General features: G+C 37.5%; 1 protein-coding gene across 2 annotated transcripts in view; it reads right to left on the reverse strand.

The window, feature by feature from the left end:
• The window catches only part of pdzd2 (PDZ domain containing 2), a gene marked incomplete at its 5' end in the record, with an annotated part of 49,950 nt that overhangs the window by 24,852 nt on the left and 4,025 nt on the right, over positions 1-21,073 (reverse strand). The window contains 4 exons of one of the 2 annotated variants that reach the window (XM_079447233.1): positions 326-458; positions 2,574-2,719; positions 6,316-6,778; positions 16,986-17,290. In XM_079447233.1, the coding sequence (XP_079303359.1) occupies positions 326-458; positions 2,574-2,719; positions 6,316-6,732 (696 nt within the window). Of the gene's footprint in view, positions 1-325; positions 459-2,573; positions 2,720-6,315; positions 6,779-16,985; positions 17,291-21,073 lie in introns of those variants that run through there. The other variant, XM_079447232.1, reaches the window with a different exon arrangement.

The raw sequence follows: 21,073 nt of genomic DNA on the forward strand, positions 1-21,073 counted from the left end.
CTGGGAAAAGAAGGAAGAGCAGCTGGAGAAAGCATGTTGTGTGGCTTTGAGCAGACTGAGAGTATTTTTAACTTTATCTCGGAAAGCAATGCGGTGAACCCATCAGCGCTTCCCTCTTCAATTTTTTTAGCTGCTACACGCGGCTGCTCGTGACGTACGTTCTGGAATAGTTGGCACACTTATTTTATGTAAAGAAGAACTCTAAAAATATAGCAAGAACTGCTTAACATTTGTGTGTGAAGACATTTCCATCTGTAATGATGCACATACAGTATATAGTATGATTCTAAAACAGTATTGTTGCTTCGGCTTATGTAAAACTTACCCTGCTGGCTACCACTAACTGAACCAATCCAGCGGTAGAGCGGAGGATGTCTACAGCCTCCTGGTGTGAAAGCCCAACCAGGGAGTGACCGTTTATCATCAGCAACTCATCGCCTGCCTTCAAACGCCCATCTCTGTAATTGAAAAGGATCCGCAAGGTCAGGTTATCCCATCAAATGACGCAGACATTATGTTGTAGCTATTACAGTAAAATGGTCAAGTCAACATTAAACCGATTTTACTTCCATAATGTGGCAAATATTTTGAAACGGGATAAAAAATTATATGGGTCTTGATTTGTGTATTTGGAAATAATTAGATTAGGGCTTACAATGATTTATTTATTTCTGAAAATGAATAAATAACGATATCCCAAATTCATGTTTAATTTTGTTAATTTAGTATTTTCTCTTTTGTCCAACACAACATACATTACATTTGAGTGTAGGGATTATAGAGTTATATAGAGAGAGTTTATAAAAAGTCACAATAAGATTACACTCTTAAAACGTAGGACGAAGTAAAATGCAGTCTGACTTTACACTGTTAAACGTGCTGGCTTCTCAAGCTTAACATGGTCAACCCGCCAGGGTTTGAACAGGTTTCGGAAAGTTTTTCTCGGACAAGGATTCCCATTTTGTAACAAGGGTTCTTAGTCCCTTGTCAGAGAAAGGCTCCTGGAAGATCCTGAGAGAAACAGCACGCCCATTAATGCCGCTTCACTCGGCTAACGGAAGTTTAGCTGTGTTTGTTTGCTCACTGCATTTCGGTGATGCATGTTATATAAACGGTGGATATAACACTGGATTTGGAGATCGTTTGAAACTGATAGATGGAGCGGTCCCATCGCTAAAAGAAGCCAGACATGAACCGCATGCGGTAAGTCAAACGGAGTCATATGTCTGTGTTTTGTTGCCAATCGGCGCGTACGTGCATAATGTAAACAACACGGATTTATGCAGGGATTATGCCATTCTTCAATGCCATAGAAGAACCTTTTGGTTTCATGAAGAACCTTTAACATCTAAAGGACCATTCTGTTTCACAAAAGGGTCTTTGTCGTGAAAAAAGGTTGTTCAGATTATAAAAAGTGAGAAGAGATGGTTCTTTAAAGAACATTTGACTGAATGGTTCTTTGTGGAACCAAAAACGGTTCTTCTATGACATCGCTGTGAAGAACCTCTTAAGCACCTTTATTTTTAACACTGTGTGTCTATCTATGCAGACTTAACATCCGATGCGATAAACATAGTGCATAATCATGAATCTGTAATCAAGAAGCATAAACCGACTTTATTCACATGAAATCCCACAAAGGCATCATTGTCTGCATGCTAGTTTCGCCATTTGTCATTGTAAAATGTCCTCAGACTTTTTGAGACATTCACTGAATTGCAGCATCATCACGGTCAAGTTGAGGAACAGTGTGCAGTGAAGAGAGAATGATTCGAACTCCTCAGGGCTTCCCCTCACAGACAAATGAATGTGAAGTTCTCTGAGGGCTAGCTGTTATATAAGGCCAGGAAACTTCATATCTACTAACATCATGCTGTAGTGATGACCCTGATCTGGCCGCCCTCATGTAACCAGAAAGGAAGATTTGAAACACAGCCAATATACATTATTCATGAACATGTTTTATCGTCAAATGATAACATTAAGGCTTTTACTTTGGCCCTCTGGAGCAGGTGTGTCTGCGTATTTTAATAAGTCTCAGGATTTTGTCTATTCTGCTGTCAATTATTTTTGGGTCAGGAAAAGCACAGGGCAAAGCCACAGGGTCTATTTTTGAATGCTCTGTATGGTTCAATGTAACTTTTGTTTAGGAATTAACTTTCTGTTTTAAAGCATGTTGTGTCATTACATCAGGTTGTTGTGCATTCTACGAACTTTGCCACCTTTTATATAAATGAAGCAAATTCCCTTACATGTAAAAGCTTTAAACACAAAGATTACGCATTATAAGCCTGTAAAAGGGAAATCATTTGTAATTTCCAATGCGACACAAAGCATCAGGACTTCTATAAGCTTGCAATACCTTGTCAACTGATTATTATTGTCTAGCGGCGTGACTGAATATTGTCCATGTGTCTGTGTGGGCAAGTCACAATGCCTTTGAAGATTACTGAGTATTGTTGAGGGCCCTTAAAACTCGCTCATGCTTCCATATGCATGAGATGCTGATGACCAGTGTCGCCACGACAGCTACCGTTGCCACGGCAGCAATTGAAAACCTGAGGGCTTTTTACCTCTGTGCAGCTCCTCCCTCTTCCACGTGGGCCACGATGATTCCGTGAGGAGAGCGTTTAGACCCGCGACCGCCAGTGATCTGAACACCCAATCCATCCTGACTCTTCACTATGTGCATCTTCCAGATCCGACTGCCCTCACGGGGCTGTGGGACAGAAAAGGGGAATATTTGTCTCTTATTCTGAAACAATCAGGAATGCGATTGTATATTATAATAATTGTACTTGTAAAGAAACAATATAATTATTCAATTTAATAGAAAATAAAAAGTCTAAATGCTCATGTGCACACATGAATTCATAGAGACAGGTGTGATTTGCCAGGACGCCTTTTTTGTATGTCTTGCAGAACACTTTTTCAGCACTTTTTAATGTTCCTACAAACATTAACATACTGCACATGCTTTCAAAGTTGGGCAGTAATAAGAAGCAAATCCCCTAAAGCAATTCTCTTATAAAATGGGCATCACAAGCCCAGACTCAAGCAAAGAGGTCATTTTGTAAACTTTTAAAAGAGTGGGATCCACTTGACATTATTGATTTGAGTTATAAGCCATTCCCTTCCCTGTGGACACCCGGATCACAGCCAAACTGACATCAAGTCTGGACACACAGAGCGGATTAGTCTGAGGTCCAATTAAGTGTTAATTCTGGCACGATAAAAGCAAGCAGGTGTTTGTTGACTTATAATATTTTAGTGGGCATAATTAAATCAACATGCTCCTGTCAAAAACATCCACCGTGTACTTCATTACCTCACGTAAAACCTTGATTTTATTTTTTAAGACAGAAATTGAAACTCTGACACATTCAGTCCAACTAATAAGACTTTTTAGGTTCCACTCAAGACCATTTTAACAATGTTTTAAAGGGATAGCTCAACCAAAAGTTCTGTCATCATTTACTCACCCCTGAGTTGTTCCAAACCTGCATAAATGTCCTTGTTCTGTTAAAAAGGAATTGCTAACATTCTTCCAAATATCTTTCTTTGTGTTCATCAGAACAAAGAAATACAACTCAAGGGTGAGAAAATTATGACAGAATTGTCATTTTTAGGTGAACTATCCCTATATGCATATGTAAATACACATGGCAATTCCACCCCCCCCCCTCATCGGCTGCTGTGCTGACTTGGCTTAAGCACATTAAAAGCATTGAGAATGATATATAACTTTCTGTTCTTATGCTAATACACTCACCTCAAAAGTGTTACATAGTACAAAATGCTTTAATGTTCTATTTTAAACTGCTCTCGTTGCACCCTGATCAGATCAGTCCATGGAAAGCTTCATTAAGTTAAAACTACTTAATGTGTTTCTGCTGCTGGAGTTTAAGACCCAAATCCTGAATTAGCCAATTCTGCGTTTCTTACACTTTTACTCAACTCAATTTTATTTGAAGAATGTAGACGTTGCAAGGCACTCAGTGTTTCTAATAATAATACTAAAACAGAGGCCAATGAGTTGTTTAACACTTTTTCCAAGACACAAAATTAGGTTTAATACATTTTTCAAACAATCGTCCAAATGTTACAAATCCAAAACTTTTCTCTTCAACATGTTGTTTTAAACTTACATACCATAATATTTGCTTTTCATTGACAATTTTGGAAGAAATGCTCTTTTGCTAGTTTTTGGTTTGAACTGCAATTAAAAACTATATAAAAAATCTCAAATATTTATTTATTTTTTAATAGTCTGACCACTGCACATTAAAAAATATGTTCTTCTTACTCAATGATCAAACTCAGAATGATTTCCAATGTAGAAGAAACAAAGGCATGCCATTCACAATGCAAAGGACTTTAAAGGTCCAACGTGTACTTTTTTGCAGGATCTATTGGCAAGAAAATTCAATATATAAATAACTACGTCTTCAGATGTGTGTAAAGACATCTTACATAAAAAGCGTTATGTTGTATTACCTTAGAATGAGCTATTTCCATCTACATACACTGCAGGTCCCCTTTCTGTTTCTGTTTCTACAGTAGCCCTAAATGGACATTTACATTTATACATTTGGCAGACGCTTTTATCCAAAGCAACTAACATTGCATTTATCCTATACATTTATACATATGTATCTGCAATCCCCTGGGATCGAACCCACAACCTTGCGTTTTTAACACAATGCTCTTACCACCAAAGAAGCAAAAACGTAACAACATCTTAGCCCTGTGTCAGCTATCATAGTGCCTTGAAAGGGAGGGGAGGTGTTGTGAGCCGTTGGTCACAATTCGTAGGTTCACAGCTGCATGCCGCTAAATTTCATACACTGGACCTTTAAGAGAACTCTTGGGATCCTATTTAAGACACCAAGCTTTGCGGGTTAGCTTGGTTATATTACAAGCTTTTCATTTACTTTGGTGTCGCTAGGGCCACATTAAACTTCACCTGTAACTTTCTGTTTACTTCCTCCCATGGCAGTTGGGTTAGCACACACCCCTAGACTGTAAACATGCTGTCACTTGTTCACCTTCCCTTAGTTATGTGTCTAGGAGAGGGGGATGTTCTCAAGGAAAGCCTGACGGCTGAGTGAGTCACTGACACAGATTTCTCGCTTAGACGCGGTCTGCCGCTCATTCTCACGCTGATTCTGTTCCCTGTCAAAATAAGCATGCATATCCTCCCACCTGCATGTTCCTAAACAACGCACATGCATAAACACATTAATGCTGCTAGTGGGAATACCCACACCAGTTTTACATTTTAGGAATGTGCATCTGAGAAGGAACATTTTCAGTTCCGTTGGTATAGACTAGTAGTGCAAAGAAGATGCAACATTAACAAAGTTTTTTTGAGGTACAGAGTTTAGAATCCAAAATGATGGGATGAACATTTGTGGTTCAGAAAATGTTTGGCTCCAAAGTAACATGACTCATTTGAGTTACTCAAGAGATATTGTCATTTTAAAACGATTTTCCACGAAAATGTAAAACTTATCAGTTGTAATCATGTAACACATGGACTACAGAGTTCTGACTTTAAATGTCCATTGTGTAATTTTCTGAACGATCAATTGACAGAAATGCAATACACATAACTATGTCTTCAGAGGTGTATAAAGACCATACACAATGAAGAGTTATGTTTTGATTACCTTAGAATGAGCTATTTAATAATAAAAGACATTCAAAAAGTTTTGCTTGCATCTGCTAAATCTGTGAGAATCCATAAATTTATGTAGCTTTAAAAAGAAGGTAAAGGAAATATGAAATTAAGCATGTGGATTCAGTTTGTTGTCCTCTTATGTGGCTCTCTGAAAATGCCATATCTTGTGACTCTGTGAAATCCCATGTGATTATTTAAAATCAGACTTGTACAGGTTTTTCAAGGATGACCCCTTGAAGATTTTTTACAACCACTGACACATGGTCATATCTGGAAGAACCCTTATGGTTATTTTGAGTGAGCCGCTTGGCCCAATGTCACATGGATTACACGCTCTACAGATCACCAGAAGTCCCAAAGAAGGATAAAATGAGAAACATCTGCAGTTTAGCCACATTGTGGGATCCACACTACTTATTATAAGCATCAACCAACTACTCATCCTAGTCCAAAGAAAGGCCAATGGCAAAGTGCGTACATCTTCAATTTGTGCACTTTAAGGGCGTTTCCAAAGACTTCAAAGTGTTTGTTTGTTTGCTTTTTCTCAACTGGAGCATGACCCTTGCAATGGCAAGGACATGGGTTCATTTCCCAATAAAAAACATACTGTTTATTGTTCACTTATTTCCTACCTGACAGGAAGGTTCACTGCTTATTGAATCGTTCTTGTAGCTTTCAGAGAGGCGTGAGGCGTGTGATCGACTGGGTAGGGTGGCTGTGCTCCCCACCCTCATGTGATTGGGTATCACCTCTGAAGGACTGATGAATGGACTATCTTCGGTTGGTGTGTCAAGAGGTGTGCTGGTCTCAGGGGACGTCACCTCCGCCTCCATAGAACTATAGCCATTCTCATGCTCACAGTCCCGGCTATCTTTGACGTCCCTGCTGTCGCGAGTGAATGAGGAGCGGGAAATGACGCCAAATTTGCGAGTCCGTTTGCCGTTCTGTGTGGGGCTGCCTGTAGTCTCAGAAGAGACGTCCACACAGTTTCCCCCACTGTTGCCATTGCATGGAGGAAGAGGAGCTTTGCGTTTGATTCTTCGCAACATGATCAGGTAGATGCAGCCTCCATTCCAGCACTGGTCCGCCAAGTAACTTCAGAAAAACATAAAAAAAGGATTAGTTAACTGAAAATCTGCTAATCGCAATAAACACAACTTTACAGTAATTTACAGTGTAGGTTTGTTAGTTAAATATTCACATTTAATGAAATATTTCCAACCTATCACCATTTAGAGAAAGACAAGAAAGACAGAATAGTGTAGAATAAGGTCATCCCAATTGTTTTAATGAACAACAAATTTAAAATCCACCAAAATCCCCAAACCAGATGAAAGCAAAACAAGTGTTTACAACACTAAACACTACAATATGGAGGTATTGTCAGATCCAACTCTAGTATCTCCTAAAAAATGTGCAGAACGTGTTTTAGGCTATATTCCATGTCTAGACAAGTGCAATGAAACAACTGATATACCTGTATATGGCACCTGATGGCCATGTGTTGATACACTCATGACTGCCTGTGCAACCTAGATTTTTCGACTTCAAGGCAGAGGAACACACATTTATCATGTAATTCGCCTAATAAACTTAATTCTGAACACAACTTAAAGTCTCCAACAAACTGGTTGGACTTCTGGCAAATCTGTCATTATATAGTAACTAAATTGATCCCAATCAAGTTTTTCGTTGTTTTGCACTTCATAGCTTGGTTTTGGTTTCATCACATAAAAGGTGACCTCATCAAAGCACAAAGCATGAAGGATTTACACACCAGGAATACAGATTTCTAACGCTCAGTCACATCCTGATATCCTGTGACCTACAACACCAAAAACACGTTGCCAAACTGTCAAAGATACATTTAGCCCAAAAATACATAGTCAAGAGAGTGCACACACCTTGAGTTTGACCAATCTCAGAGAGCTCAGTAAGTGATCAAGGTCAAATAAATGTCCTTATGGTCATTGTTCTGGAAACGCATTATCCAGCATCTGCACACAGGGTCATATTAGTTGCATCTGAGTGCAACCTTTCATCAGTTTTCCAAGCTGACAGCGGCACAAAAGTCTTTAGGGGACTGGACTTTCAGTCACAATGTCCTGACTAGCCATACTGACACTGCTTTGGTAACACAACAACAAAGCATTTGCTTACATCGCCTAAACAGTGAGCTAATGAATGTTACAAACAAAAGAGAGATTTGTATGTTTGCCCTATCACAAAGGGAAATACTCACAATCAAAACCAAGATACTGATGTAATATTTTTTACAATAAATGGGCAATTCCAGCGCTATGCATGTGACATTTTGCGTCAAATCTCGAAATATACATTCTCAGAGAATGTATTCATTACCAATATATTGAATTATCTGTTTATATTTTACTAAACCCTAAAGCTGATAAGAGTCCAGGAATATTGTCCATTATGGATTTGACAATTTACTTACCTGAATATGGTTGACTATGCTTTAAAAATAACTTTCAAAGTCTGAGCTATCAGTACAGTAAAACATTTGGTAAAAGCTTGAGTCCATAGAATTGCCCAAATGTCTTGAATGCTCAAAAAAGAATCAGAGTCTCTATTGACTTGGCAAGTTATGTTTCCCACATTTTCTTAACCACAAAAATGTTTTAATCCCATAAATGTTTTGGAGCTAGAAAATAAATATGTCAACATAACATTTTATATTTATTCTACAATTTAACCTCCATTAAGCTTTTTGCAGTTGAATGATCCTTATTGTACAAAATACATTTGTAAAACTACAAAGATTCTATGTGTTTTTTGATTATAATAAAATGAACGGCATTATAATTATACAAGAATTAGAAAAATGCTCTAAATATGTCACAGACATACGTACCATTACTTAAGATTTCACGTGAATGCACCTTAAACAGGATTTATTTTTTGTGTCATGCCTAACTTAATGTGGCAATTCCAGCTGAAATCACTCAAGTCATCTGTCAAAATGGAAGGCCGTCTAAAGTAAAGAGCACTCGGGTCAGCTGCTAATGACAGAGCACTGTCAACTGACCCTGCTGTTTAAGATTATTACAGAGAGCTGAAATCTCAACATACAAACATACAAAAACAAAAACGAATCATTAGGAACTAGTCTTAAAAAACCAAAACAACTGTAAGGAATCAAGCAAACAATCCCACTTTTATATAAATAGGTCTAATTATTTCTGCATGACAGCTGCAGGTTTCTCTGGAGATCAGAATCACAGAGCGGGTTGTTTGCCTTTTCAATCAGGTGTGCCAATGTAGTCACACTGGATCTCCTGGAACGAAAGCATTCAAAGACTAGAAAAGACTGACAAGTAAAAATACCACAAAAGTGAGCAATGTTCAGGAAAGTCGATGAAGATTAATTCCCCGAAGCGGTTGGGTTTGGTTGGAAGATTTTGTTATTTTCAGGTACGAGAGTCACTTCTGTGCAATTGTTTGGTTTGCACGTCACAGATGCTTTAAAGCTTCAGTTTGTTCAATGCCTTTGGGCCGTTGGGTCCATTTTTGTGTAATTTCCTATTACCTCTGTCATCAAGCTGAACCTTTTTTGTCATAATCTCTTTTCCTTTTGTTTTTCTGTCTGACATGAACAAAGTCCTCAACATTGTGGTATTCAAGACATAAAAATCACAACACAACTCTACCGAATCACTTCAAACATAAAACTGCCACACACAAAATCCAAATGTGTTTTGCTTCTTTCTGGGTCTGGTTAGAGCTTCAGTCTCAATGGCTTACTGGAAGCACTACACTGCATTCCAGATCATACAGTTGATGACATTTTGTCTTATTGGAATGCTGGAACGATATCTTCTTTGTAGTTCATAAACCATGACTGTCACAATGCATGTCTCTTCAGCTGACATACCTGAGCTATCATACCTGAATATAAGCTTATACGAGATCTGCTGTAAAAAAAGAATAGCCTACATTTACAGTGCCATATACAGTAGTATCATACTGTCATTGTGGAGCCTGACAGCATTTCTTCAGGATATTCTAGAAAATTCCCAAGAAAAATACAACATGATGGAAAAGCGTGCATGTGATAAACGACAGTTTTCATTTTTTGGAAAACTGTGCCTTCAATAAGACGGAAAAGGCGTGTCTTAAGTCTGTGGTTAATCCGTCTGTTGTTATTAATGTGATTTATATATCTGATGTCACCACGATAGCTCCGTCCATGACATTATTTAAACATGCTAAACCATTCAACTCATGCTTTGCCAACCCACACATGTTGGAGTTCGAGCAGAAAGCAGCATAAACATTACTTTACCACACAATAAAGTGATATAACAAGCACTGTATTAGTCTCATATAGTTTCAAGCCTATACATGTCTTTTATTCAGGACACAGATCCAACGTTCAGTATTCTGACAAGCAGTCCCCACTGACCAACTGCATATCAAAATGAAAGAAATGAAAAGTATATTTATGGATGTTAAAGACATGGCCCTGCAGCTGTGGCATGCTATCTCAGCAGGTGTGTGCCGGGTACTAGTGTTCCTCCGCACCACTTCTCATGAAATACCATAAAGAATAAAGAATGATATCTCTGCTCAAACCTGAACTTCTAAAGACTTGTCATTCAAATCAGCATCTGATAAAGACCAAACCAGAAGAAAAACAAGCCATGATCTCAGCTCTGGCACGCTGACAAGGAATTTAAGCTGCAGTAAAAGCTAATGGGTCTCAGAGAAACCCAGCAACAAGCTCTGCCTTCATTGCCTTTCACAGACCAAACCACAGCTGCAGTAGGGAAATCCATCTATACAAGCCAAACTTCTAAACAATTAAAAAGGATGCTGACCAACGGGGAAAGGCTGAAGAAGACCTTGGTCCTCAAAGCCGTGCTTCTGTGAGCGACACAGTGATTTGTCATCTTAAAGCGGACGAGTTTTCTTTGACATAGAATGTGGGTTAAATAATTCAGAACTATGTCTCCCAACAAAGCTGTACTGTGTTTGCTTTACTGCTAGCTTGGATTTGGCTTACTTTTCAAAGTGGCGCCAATGCATGAATCGGATTGAAGGCTTAGACATCAGGTTGGGCTCTATTGCAGATGCAAAAAAAGGTGTGCACCTGGATATCATGTTGCAAAAAATACAGACAAGAACAGACTACTAGAGCAAAAAGTCCTTGAATCAATTTTATTTATATAGCGCTATTTACAATGTTGCATTAAACAGTACATGTTATAGAAAGAGCAAAACCATTCTACTAAGCAATGTTAATGGAGTTTACATAATCTTATGCTAAACTAATATCAGCAGTCCCCCGGTGAGCAAGCCAGCATTGTCAGCATGGATTTGTTTGATGATGTTTAAGTCTAATTCTGTTGAGACTGCTTTTGTAACCAATATCAAACAACAGAGAAATGTTTTAGGCAGGGATAATAATAATAATAATATTAATAATAATAATAATAATAATAATAGAGGCTAATTGTAACTGAGTGCAGCTACAACCTCAGACTGCCGTCATGGAAAATAAAATCTAAATCAATTAAAAAATATTTAATTGCAATTTATCAATTTTCCACCATACTCAAATATGCATTATGCTATTTTGTCACATTGCATTCCTCTTGTGCCCCCTTTTATCCAGTAGACCCTGATCATGGTCATTAGCAGAGCATTGAGGTTAAAATCCGCTGGTCCAATGAATCACTGACAGGATATTTTTTCCTTAAAGCAGATGCACTCCAGAGTTCATGCCAAGCAAAGTGAATTCCATTAGTCTGCTGGAGAGGAAGAGACACTGAAAATCTTTCTACCGCTTCTGGCCCACGATGGTTTTATGATGATATCTGATCTTTTTGTGTTTTTGTTTGGTTTGTCCTTTTTTGTCAAAACATAAACAAATAACCACATTACAGGAAGGGGGAATGAACTCTAGAAGCAAGTATATGTAGTCAACTGATATCAAGGATTGTAGTGCAGTTGAATAAAAGCATTATTGCGTAAGTGCTTTAACACTTAAAGATTACATTTACATTCATTCATATTCATTAGGTAGATCTTCTATCGTAAGTGAGCAAAGAATGCAGTACAACAAAGAGATTCGCCCGAAGTAGGAAGTAACATTAGCAGCGCTGTAACGTAGAGGCAAGTAATTACAGAGGATCTGTACATTTTTACATGTCATAAAAATAACAAGGGCCTCACAATGGTTGTTTGGGTAGAGTTGGGAAGATCAATCCTCCAGCAGGGAACTGTGGAAGTGATTTGTGGTTTTGGGTCGGTACCACAAAATAGCGCTAACTCACCTACCACAAGCTTTTGGAGGGAAAGTGGTATCGTGTAGTACTAAATGTGGAGAAAAGCGGGTGGCCAAACACAAACTCTTAAGATACCCAAGTGACTATTTGATGTGACTTGGTTACTGCGTATCTCCAAGACAGAGGGATAAATCAAACGAGGGATTTTCAGTTCCATGTTAAAAGTTGGATAAGAGAATCTGATGGTTTAATATGTGGAAAACTGCAGACAGATCCGGCAGAAGAACGGTTAAACATTATTTTGAGGCAACATGGCTTTAGAGCCAGATCCTAGTCCTTTGTATCCAAATGCTAGGTTTGATATACAGTAAATGAGAATGAATCCCCAACGCAGATTATTCGTTATCAAAGATTTTAATGCAAAGAATGGTCAAGCAAAAACCTAGCTGAGATCTACGTTTTGTAATGCTTCCCATGCTGAAGACTTTCCAAGGACCACAGCTCAGTGCACAAGCAGGCGCATGCCAGAAACAATCTAAAATCAGAAGAATCTGATACACAAGCCTCAGCATATACGCGAGACAAACAAACAGACTGCTCTTATAACAAATATCCTCACTTCTATACTATATGAAAAATCCATTAATGAAATTTCTTTAGAAATAAGCTGTTGTTTGGTTAACCAAAAGAGAACAGCGTGTGAACAGGTACTCACATTTATAACAAGCTTCCAGAAAAACAGGATTAAGATTAACTCAAATTAGCATTACAATAACTGCACAAAACAGACGTCACGATAAGATAATAATACTGAAAAATAATTTGATTAAGGAAAGGCAAATCTCTCAGGCTTACTTTGTTTGCTAAATTCATTAATGTGTGAAAGCAAAATATAATTCGATTTAGGCTATACAGCTGGTAAAACAAAAATTTAACATGTCAACATTTTTCTCAGTAAATATATTTCTCAAGGTGCAGTTGACATGAAATTTTCACCAGATGTCATTAACACCTCAAATAATCCATGCATACAAAGAAAACTAAACAAATACATTCTCAAATTAAGAGCAAAAAGTATTGAACACGCATACTGAAGCTTATTTAATACTTTTTCACAAAAGCCTTTGTTGGTAATGACAGCTTCAAGACCCATAGCTTGAAATTAGTCGCAAGCATTGCTCAGGTGTGATTTTGGTCCATTCTTCCACACAAACAGTCTTCAAATCTTGAAGGTTCCGTGGGTCTCTTCTATGCACTGATCTTTAGATCTTTTCAGAGATTTTCTATTGGATTCAAGTGATTGTCTGGGCCATTCTAGCAGCTTTATTCTCTTTCTCTGAAACCAACTGAGAGTTTCCTTGACTGTGTGTTTGGGATCATTTTCTTGCTGAAATCTCCACCCTCGTTTCATCTTCATCCTTCTGGTAGATTTTATCAAGAATGTCTCTCTCTGAGTCATATTTGATGAACAGCTGTTCTTCAATGATCACATTGTAAAGACAACGCGATCCTGTCGATATGCCTTATTCAACATTCGAAAGGTTAGACCGTACCTCAATGAGCATGCGGCACAACTCCTTTTCCAGCCCCTGGTAATCTCAAGGTTGGATTACTGCAATGCTCTCCTTGCTGGTGTTTCTGCAAAGGCTATCAAACCACTTCAGCTGGTTCAAGACGCAGTAGCACCGCTTTTGACCTCCAAACATGGTGTGTATTATGACATAAAAAGAGTTCAATTTTGGTCTCATCTGAACAGACTATATTCTCCCAGTATTTCACAGCCTCGTCTAAATGTTGTGCAGCAAACTTTAAACAAGCTTTAACGTGTTTCTGCTCTTCAGCTTTTCTTCAGCTGCTGTCTACCATTTTTATTATAACATTTAGTGTAGTTTTTTCATGTAATCGACTGTTGCTTTCAGTGTCGACTATTGGAGCTGTACAGTTTAAATGACTGGTCGATTAGTCTCGCACAGTCCTAGGGCAATGGCTGGAACGGCGTTAAGAAACAAAAGATTTAGTATCAGAATTAAGTTTATTTGCCAGTGTGAAAAACACACAACGAATTTGTTGTGGTTTCACAAACTCTCGTACTTACAGTATATGCACAAACAAAAATATATACATTTTTTGATATTAAGATAAAACATATATATATTTAAATATAGGTGTAAATGGGAGTAATTTACAGATGCATAGTAAGTACTATATACCTAGAAGTTTAGTGCACATTTGGTTTAAATAAATGAGACCAAGTGACATTTATGATGCTTGAACTAACTTTGCTTTTTCGTGCAATTTTTTTGCAATTTCTTTCAAACCAGCAGATCTCAAGGTCATTTACATGAACCATAATCCATTTCGTACAATTTGAAACCTAGAACATTTGTGAAATGTTTTGCATGAAAAGTGTTATTGCACTTTTACGTCATCTGAATTTCAAATGTGTTCTGCTGGTTCAAACCAAATATCCCACAAATATTAAACTTTAAATTAAACTGAATTCATTCAATTCACCAACAAAACCTGAATAAACACGTCTGGTCACACAGTGTAAACATCGTAAGCAGACACGACCTAACGTTCTCTTTGGTCGTAATAAATAAACCAATCATATTCTTTTAGCCTCAGTCAGGTTAGAAATAACATTTAGAAAAACAAAGAGCAAGTCAAAAACCTAAAATATGAACTCTTAGAAAATATGTAACTGGTGTAATCCACAATTCAATGCTGGCAGGTAAACACTCTCGGTGGACTGACTGGCTAATGTGGATTAGAAACAGAATCCAAAATAAGTCTTACGTGGGAAAGAAACAAAAACATTGCTGCTTTTTGGTTTAGACAAAGGGAGGGTTAAAGGAGACGAAAAGGCAAATCATCCTAACTATCTAAAAAATTCAACATGTTCAGTTGACAGCCTCCAGCATCTAACGGGTTTAAATCTTGAATTTTACATTCACTAAGAGTAACAGACATCCATATTTCATTCTGAAACTTACTAAAAAGACAAGAAAATCATTTCCATGTTGCTTCAGGCTTCAGGTCTTATGTTTGAGTGTGCTGGTGTTGGATATGCTCATTCTCTTTTATAGTGATTTATAGAAAACCATGTTTGAGCATGCACCTGCCTCTCTACAAACCTATGATGCATTTCATGATCACAATAAGATACAATTTCTGATTTATTTTTATAACCGATAAAGATTATGAGTTGGAAGTAAGATGGTGGCCAGGTTTGTTTGCAGACAAAGAAGTAAAGACATTCCACAGTGTGGTAGAGAACTGAAGTAATAACCTCAGTCAGCACTCTCCTCATGAACATGCCTGCTGAGAGGAAACTGAGTCCACCACAAGCGTTTGAATGCTCTCAGATGGAAACACAGATGTCAGAACACAACATAGAGGATCTAATTTCTTCTATGTGTATATGCATGTAGTTTTGCATGCAAGTGCATGTTTAAGTCTGTGGGCAGACTGGTTTTAAAATAGTTAGGTACCATACTGGTACTGTATCTCTATAATGATACAGTAGTTCACATACGCTTTGTATTATAGCATATCCTTATTTGATTTAGGCAATTTTAGTCTTCTGTGGAGAGCTGCTTTAACAGGCAGACGACGTTATACAAGGTAAAGCTCTCATTTTCCATATTTTCAGTATAGAGGTGGTTAGCATTATTGCGTTTAGAAAAAGATAAGCAAATGAATCAGCATCAAAGTTTTTACAACATCACTTCCCATTATTAGAAAAGATAATGAAAGTCTCCTAACTTACTATAGTTCAACCAACGTAACCACAGAACCAGATAGTCGCCCACCTTTTAACTAGTAACAATTGTAGAAAATAGAAAACAGAATCAAATTGATAGTTTGGGATAGGGACTGTTGTCAAAAAACCCAAAATCACTTTTCCAAGTTCCAACTGTCTGCCCAAATCTAATCTCTTAGGACAGTCTGTCATATGCAGGTGTTTACCAATAAACCGTAAATGTGTCCTATGATGTGATGGCAAACATTTTGAAAACAGACTATTAATAATATATTATTAAAAAGAATATAAAATAGCATAAGATCATTGTTGTTTTTTTCATTAAAAAAAAGACACATTACTTTATATTTTTGTGCGAAGTTTTAAAAATATGGCATGCAGTCATGACAGCAAAACTTTCTGGATGCTGAACCTATTTTGTTGCGCGAATATAATGTGTAATATTATTAGTTGACTAAAGCACTTTCAGTTCATTCATAAATTAAATTCCGTGTTAAGTGAGTTCCAGAAACCAATTGAAGTCCAGGGAGGACAGCGAGTACCCCTCGTTGTGTAATGCTGCTGGGAAGCTTATGTGACTCAGAGATAAGTAGATTTATAGTCTCTGTTTACGCAGTGCTTCTTCAGAAATAGAGCATTTCCATTCACATGCAGGAGCTGATGCTTCCCTTTGATACATCCACTATACACTTGCATGAGACCACTAAAAGCTATAAAGATAATACCCCATAATTACAATGATAAAAACAACCAATAACACCAATTCAACTAAAAAACAAAGCAGCACTTTAAACACATAACAGATTTAACAGAGTTTAACACATTTCCTATTATGATGTAGCGACATCAATGAATAGGCCACGTTATATGGCTACCTGAAAGTGTCACGCTTGCTTGTGCTTCCACTAAAGATTTAAAATGGATAAAGGTAAAGCACGGTAAACACTACCGACACCGATTAACCCAGATTTATTTGTCAAGTGAAGTCGTAAAATGTGTGCAACAAAGGTGCTCTGTGACGCTTAGAAAGAAAGAAAGAAAGAAAGAAAGAAAGAAAGAAAGAAAGAAAGAACAGGGTTGTTAAGCGCTAAAGACAAGAAATTCATCAAGCCTGTTATCAGTCAATATACGACCTGGAAACCCGCCACAACACGTGTTAAAACATTGATCGATTTTGATAAACAGATTAATAAACATTCAGGTTGTAGTAAATCTCTCTCTCTCTCTAATAAGACATATATACTATTAATTCTACCAAACAAAAATCTTTAAAAATCCAGCTTTATACCTGAAACGTTCAGTTCAATCGCATCCTCATCCTCTCAACCAGCTGGTGCGCGCTCCCGTCAATTCGATAACGTTACTCATTTCAATCGGCTGCTTGCAAAAAGCCCCTCGGAGACTTTAAGTGTGTGTTCATGAAAACATGTCTAACACCTCCGACGGCTCGCCTCTTTCATGTGATCTCTTCAGCGCTCGAGTAAAGTCCATGTCTGCTGTTTTCCACGGGACAGCCTGTCAGGGAAGCGGGCGGTTTCCGCAGCGCTGAGACATTCAAGTTATTACTGTTCCAGCGCGTTTCATCTAAACCGTAGTTGCTCTCGTCGTCCCGCCCCTTCTTCAAACTACCAACAGAAGACGCTCAGCCTGTATTGACACACGAGGTAATACCCCAGCGTCTCACTGAGGGAGCTGCAAAAGGTCAGGGTATATTCCTATCTAGGGTATATTCCTATCTAGGGTATATTCCTATCTAGGGTATATTCCTATCTAGGGTATATTCCTATCTAGGGTATATTCCTATCTAGGGTATATTCCTATCTAGGGTATATTCCTATCTTATTTACAGTGCGTATGTAATGTGCAGGCCGTTATGATGCCCAGGTAGGAGGGTCTTTAGGTTTTGTCGTTCTCTCAGAAGCTTTTTCACAACAGTTTAACTTAAACAATACACCTTCACCTGACTGCAAATGAGGACGTTATTTGTTTCTAATTGATTTTAAGATTCTAAGTGATTTCAATAAAGTTTAATTTATATCGTCATCTATCTCTAAAACAACGAAATGCACATTGAGATTTCTGGAAAGTGGTCATTTGTTCACTTCAAAAAAAGGTTTTCGGTGTTGTCTAAAATCTAGATTTTATTTAGAAACGTTTAGTTGGTGATAGATGTGACTATTTAGCAGACTTGGAAAAGCAGCCTCGCATTGCTTTCTTGCCTCCTGGACAGGCCATAATATTCCTACAAAACAGATGGAAAGAACACTTCATCATAATCCGCTGCTAAAAGGAAAAGGTGTCTACGTCAAGTTTTGAATAATTCAAACAAACAAATACCATAAATCTCTGGAATCTCTAACCTGCAGGGTGTCCAGACTGCACCTGAGTTTGCACTGTCTGCGTGTCTCTTCCTAAAGCCTGTTTTCATTATAAGGGACATCCGGTTGCGGGTTGCAGCCTGGGCACGCATTCTTTACATAGCTCTAAGGGGTTTGTGGGTAAATGTCCCAAAGACAGTAGCATCATTCACTGCCCTCTAATACATGCACTTGAAAATGGACATGCACCCCTCCATGCTGCTGTTAACTGTTTGTGTTGCTTTCTACCCCAAGATGTAAAAAGTTGTCTGTAATCACTAATCTTCCACCAACAATTCTGTACTGCACATGAAACAAAACAATTCAGTTAATATTAAGTACAAAAACAAGGTTATATAATATATTATACATAACAGTGGCTAGTAATATTGCTATAATAGGGCCACATATTCATGGATTTTTCAAATGACACAATCTGGAAAGTGTTGTACTACTGACCTCTAGCGGTTAAAGTCGTAGCAGCCAAAAAACGGGTAAAAAGAATACTGAAATCAAGCCTATAAGAAATCAAATCAGTCAATCAGGCTTTCATTTTTATTTATTTATACAAATGCAATAAATAAACAAATACGAATTAAAAGGCACTAGTAGACGTCCTTTGTCTTTAAAGATCTTGAATAGCCTAATCTGTGTAAATAGAAATCGGCATTGTTCAATCCCATTAATCAACACAACCCTAAAAAGTTGTCAGCCATCATTTTTCTAAAAAAGCCAAAATGGGCATGATTTAAATATCACAGGTCTAGACACGGTGGAATGTAATTTTAGGGTAGTTCCACTACCAGACAGTATTACCTGAATATCCAGAGTGTACAGAACTAATCCTTAGCCCCATCTGTGACTAGATAAATCTGGGGTGCCATTACATTCAATGTTTTTCTCTGTGTAAATGGTGTCGATTCTATGAGAAACCATGTCTTAAAAGCAGTTTTACTATTAAAATCCTAAATTCAGAATAAAGATAAAAGTATTAGGGATCAAATAAAGTCATGACCTATCTGCATAACACAAGAATGTCTAGACAAGAATAATCCATTACAAAAAAATATGCTGTTTAACCATTTTTAACCTTAGAATATCCTGGTGAAATCATAAAAAAATATATTTTTTATGCTGCATTTTTAAACAACAGTCATTTGATTCAGCCAAATGATCCCTTTCCCATCCATGCCATTTAAAATGTCCCACCACAAGTTTGATTTACACTCTCACCACCTTAAAAACACAAAGGAGACCAAAACATTTTAGCTCATGATTACAAGCTGTTTTCAATCACAGTCTTGAATGTTTTTCTAAGACCACGTTCCCTTATTCGAGACGCTTTTATCCATTACAGTGGGAACATCACACCAATAGTGTTAAAGAATAAAGAGCCGACGTCCTCTTGCTCATGAGAAAAACTGCAAACTCAGACATAGTTAATACCAAGGAAAGATGGCAGACTCTCTCTCATTTATCAAGTGGCAAGTTAACTAACCACAGAGAGCTGGCTCGCAAATGTAGGGCTCTGAGCGGGACGAGTAAATCAGTTCAAAGCAAAGCAAAAACATTATGAAAAACCCAAATTTAAAACTGAAAGTGCAAGACTTTGATCTTTAACACTGGCAGGAAGGAAAATGACTTTGTTCGCTACAATACATTACAAGAATTGCTCATCATTTTTATATTGTAATGCTTCATTGTAGTTTTGAGTTGACCGATGGATGATGAAATACAATAAATCACTTAGACGCAGACTGTAAAAACAGTTGGATGGGAAAATGAAAAGTCTTTTTGTTCCGTTTTTATGCCTTTACGCCTCAATTTCCAGATATGTTAAGACACAAATAAATTTAGACTTTACATTTATTTTGTGTGTAATTAAAAAAAGCCTGTTGGTTTTGGCTTTATTTTTCTTTTTTCACAAAATCCGTGTTGATTACCGTTCTTAATCTAGTCTTTAATAGTCTTTCATTGACCATGTGGAGAACACTTTGCATTGGCTGTTTGGAGCAGAGCCACTGAGTTATTTTCCATGCTCACCACAGACAGATGCTGGACCCGGCTGTTAAAAGAAGAACAAAATACAGAGGGACCAAAATTACAAGACGAGACATTAAACTGGGGAGTTTTTTTTGTGGAGCGCTCTACTTGGCCCAGAGGTTTTGCACTGAAATCATTAACATGAAAAGCACTTGATGAAAATACTAAATAAATTCCATCGTGTGTCTCTTTTTATGTCTTTGAAGGCTTTAGTCCATTGATTTTTGAACAGTATCCAACACTCATCTCACAGCTCTCTTCCCAGCACACTCACAGCAGAGTGACTCTTCTCAAAGTGTCCTCCACTTTAATACAGACGAAAGAGGCCATAAACTTCAATGAAATGAAACTCAAGAATTCATTTGAGAAGCATGAATAAGACGATAATGAAGAAGATGAGGCTGTTTTTGCAAAGATTGCATACTTCTGTCAACAGATCGGCACTGTTTATTTATATCACATATTTAAGAACTTTATAAATCTCTGACATCAAAATTTAATTAATTCATAAAAATGCATTTTGTCTTGCCATCTGATATTTCGTTATGAAGATAAAGATTAGGACCAAGGTTTATGGGTAGTTTTTACAGAACGCAGTGTATTATCATTTTTTGTGGCAAGCACTTGGACTCGGAAGTGGTGGTCCATGACATCACACTGAAAGGGATAGTTACACCAAAATCGTGTCATGATTTACTTATTTGTTCCACTTTGTTTGTTTGAACACAGAGAAAGATATCAGGACGAATGAACAGTTCTTGGACCCCATTGACTACCATAGGAAAAATCACTGAAAAAGTCCTACATTCTGTTTTTTTCTGTTCAATAGAACAAAAAAGGAAGTTTTCCTACTATGGTAGTCAATGGGGTCCAAGAACTGTTTGGTTATAAGCATTCTTTCAAATATCTTTATCTGAAATTGATTCGGATTTTGAATAATTCAAAGGTAAGTAAATGAGGACAACATTTTATTTTT

This window comes from Barbatula barbatula, assembly GCF_947034865.1.
Source record: "Barbatula barbatula genome assembly, chromosome: 2".
Lineage (NCBI taxonomy): Eukaryota > Metazoa > Chordata > Actinopteri > Cypriniformes > Nemacheilidae > Barbatula > Barbatula barbatula.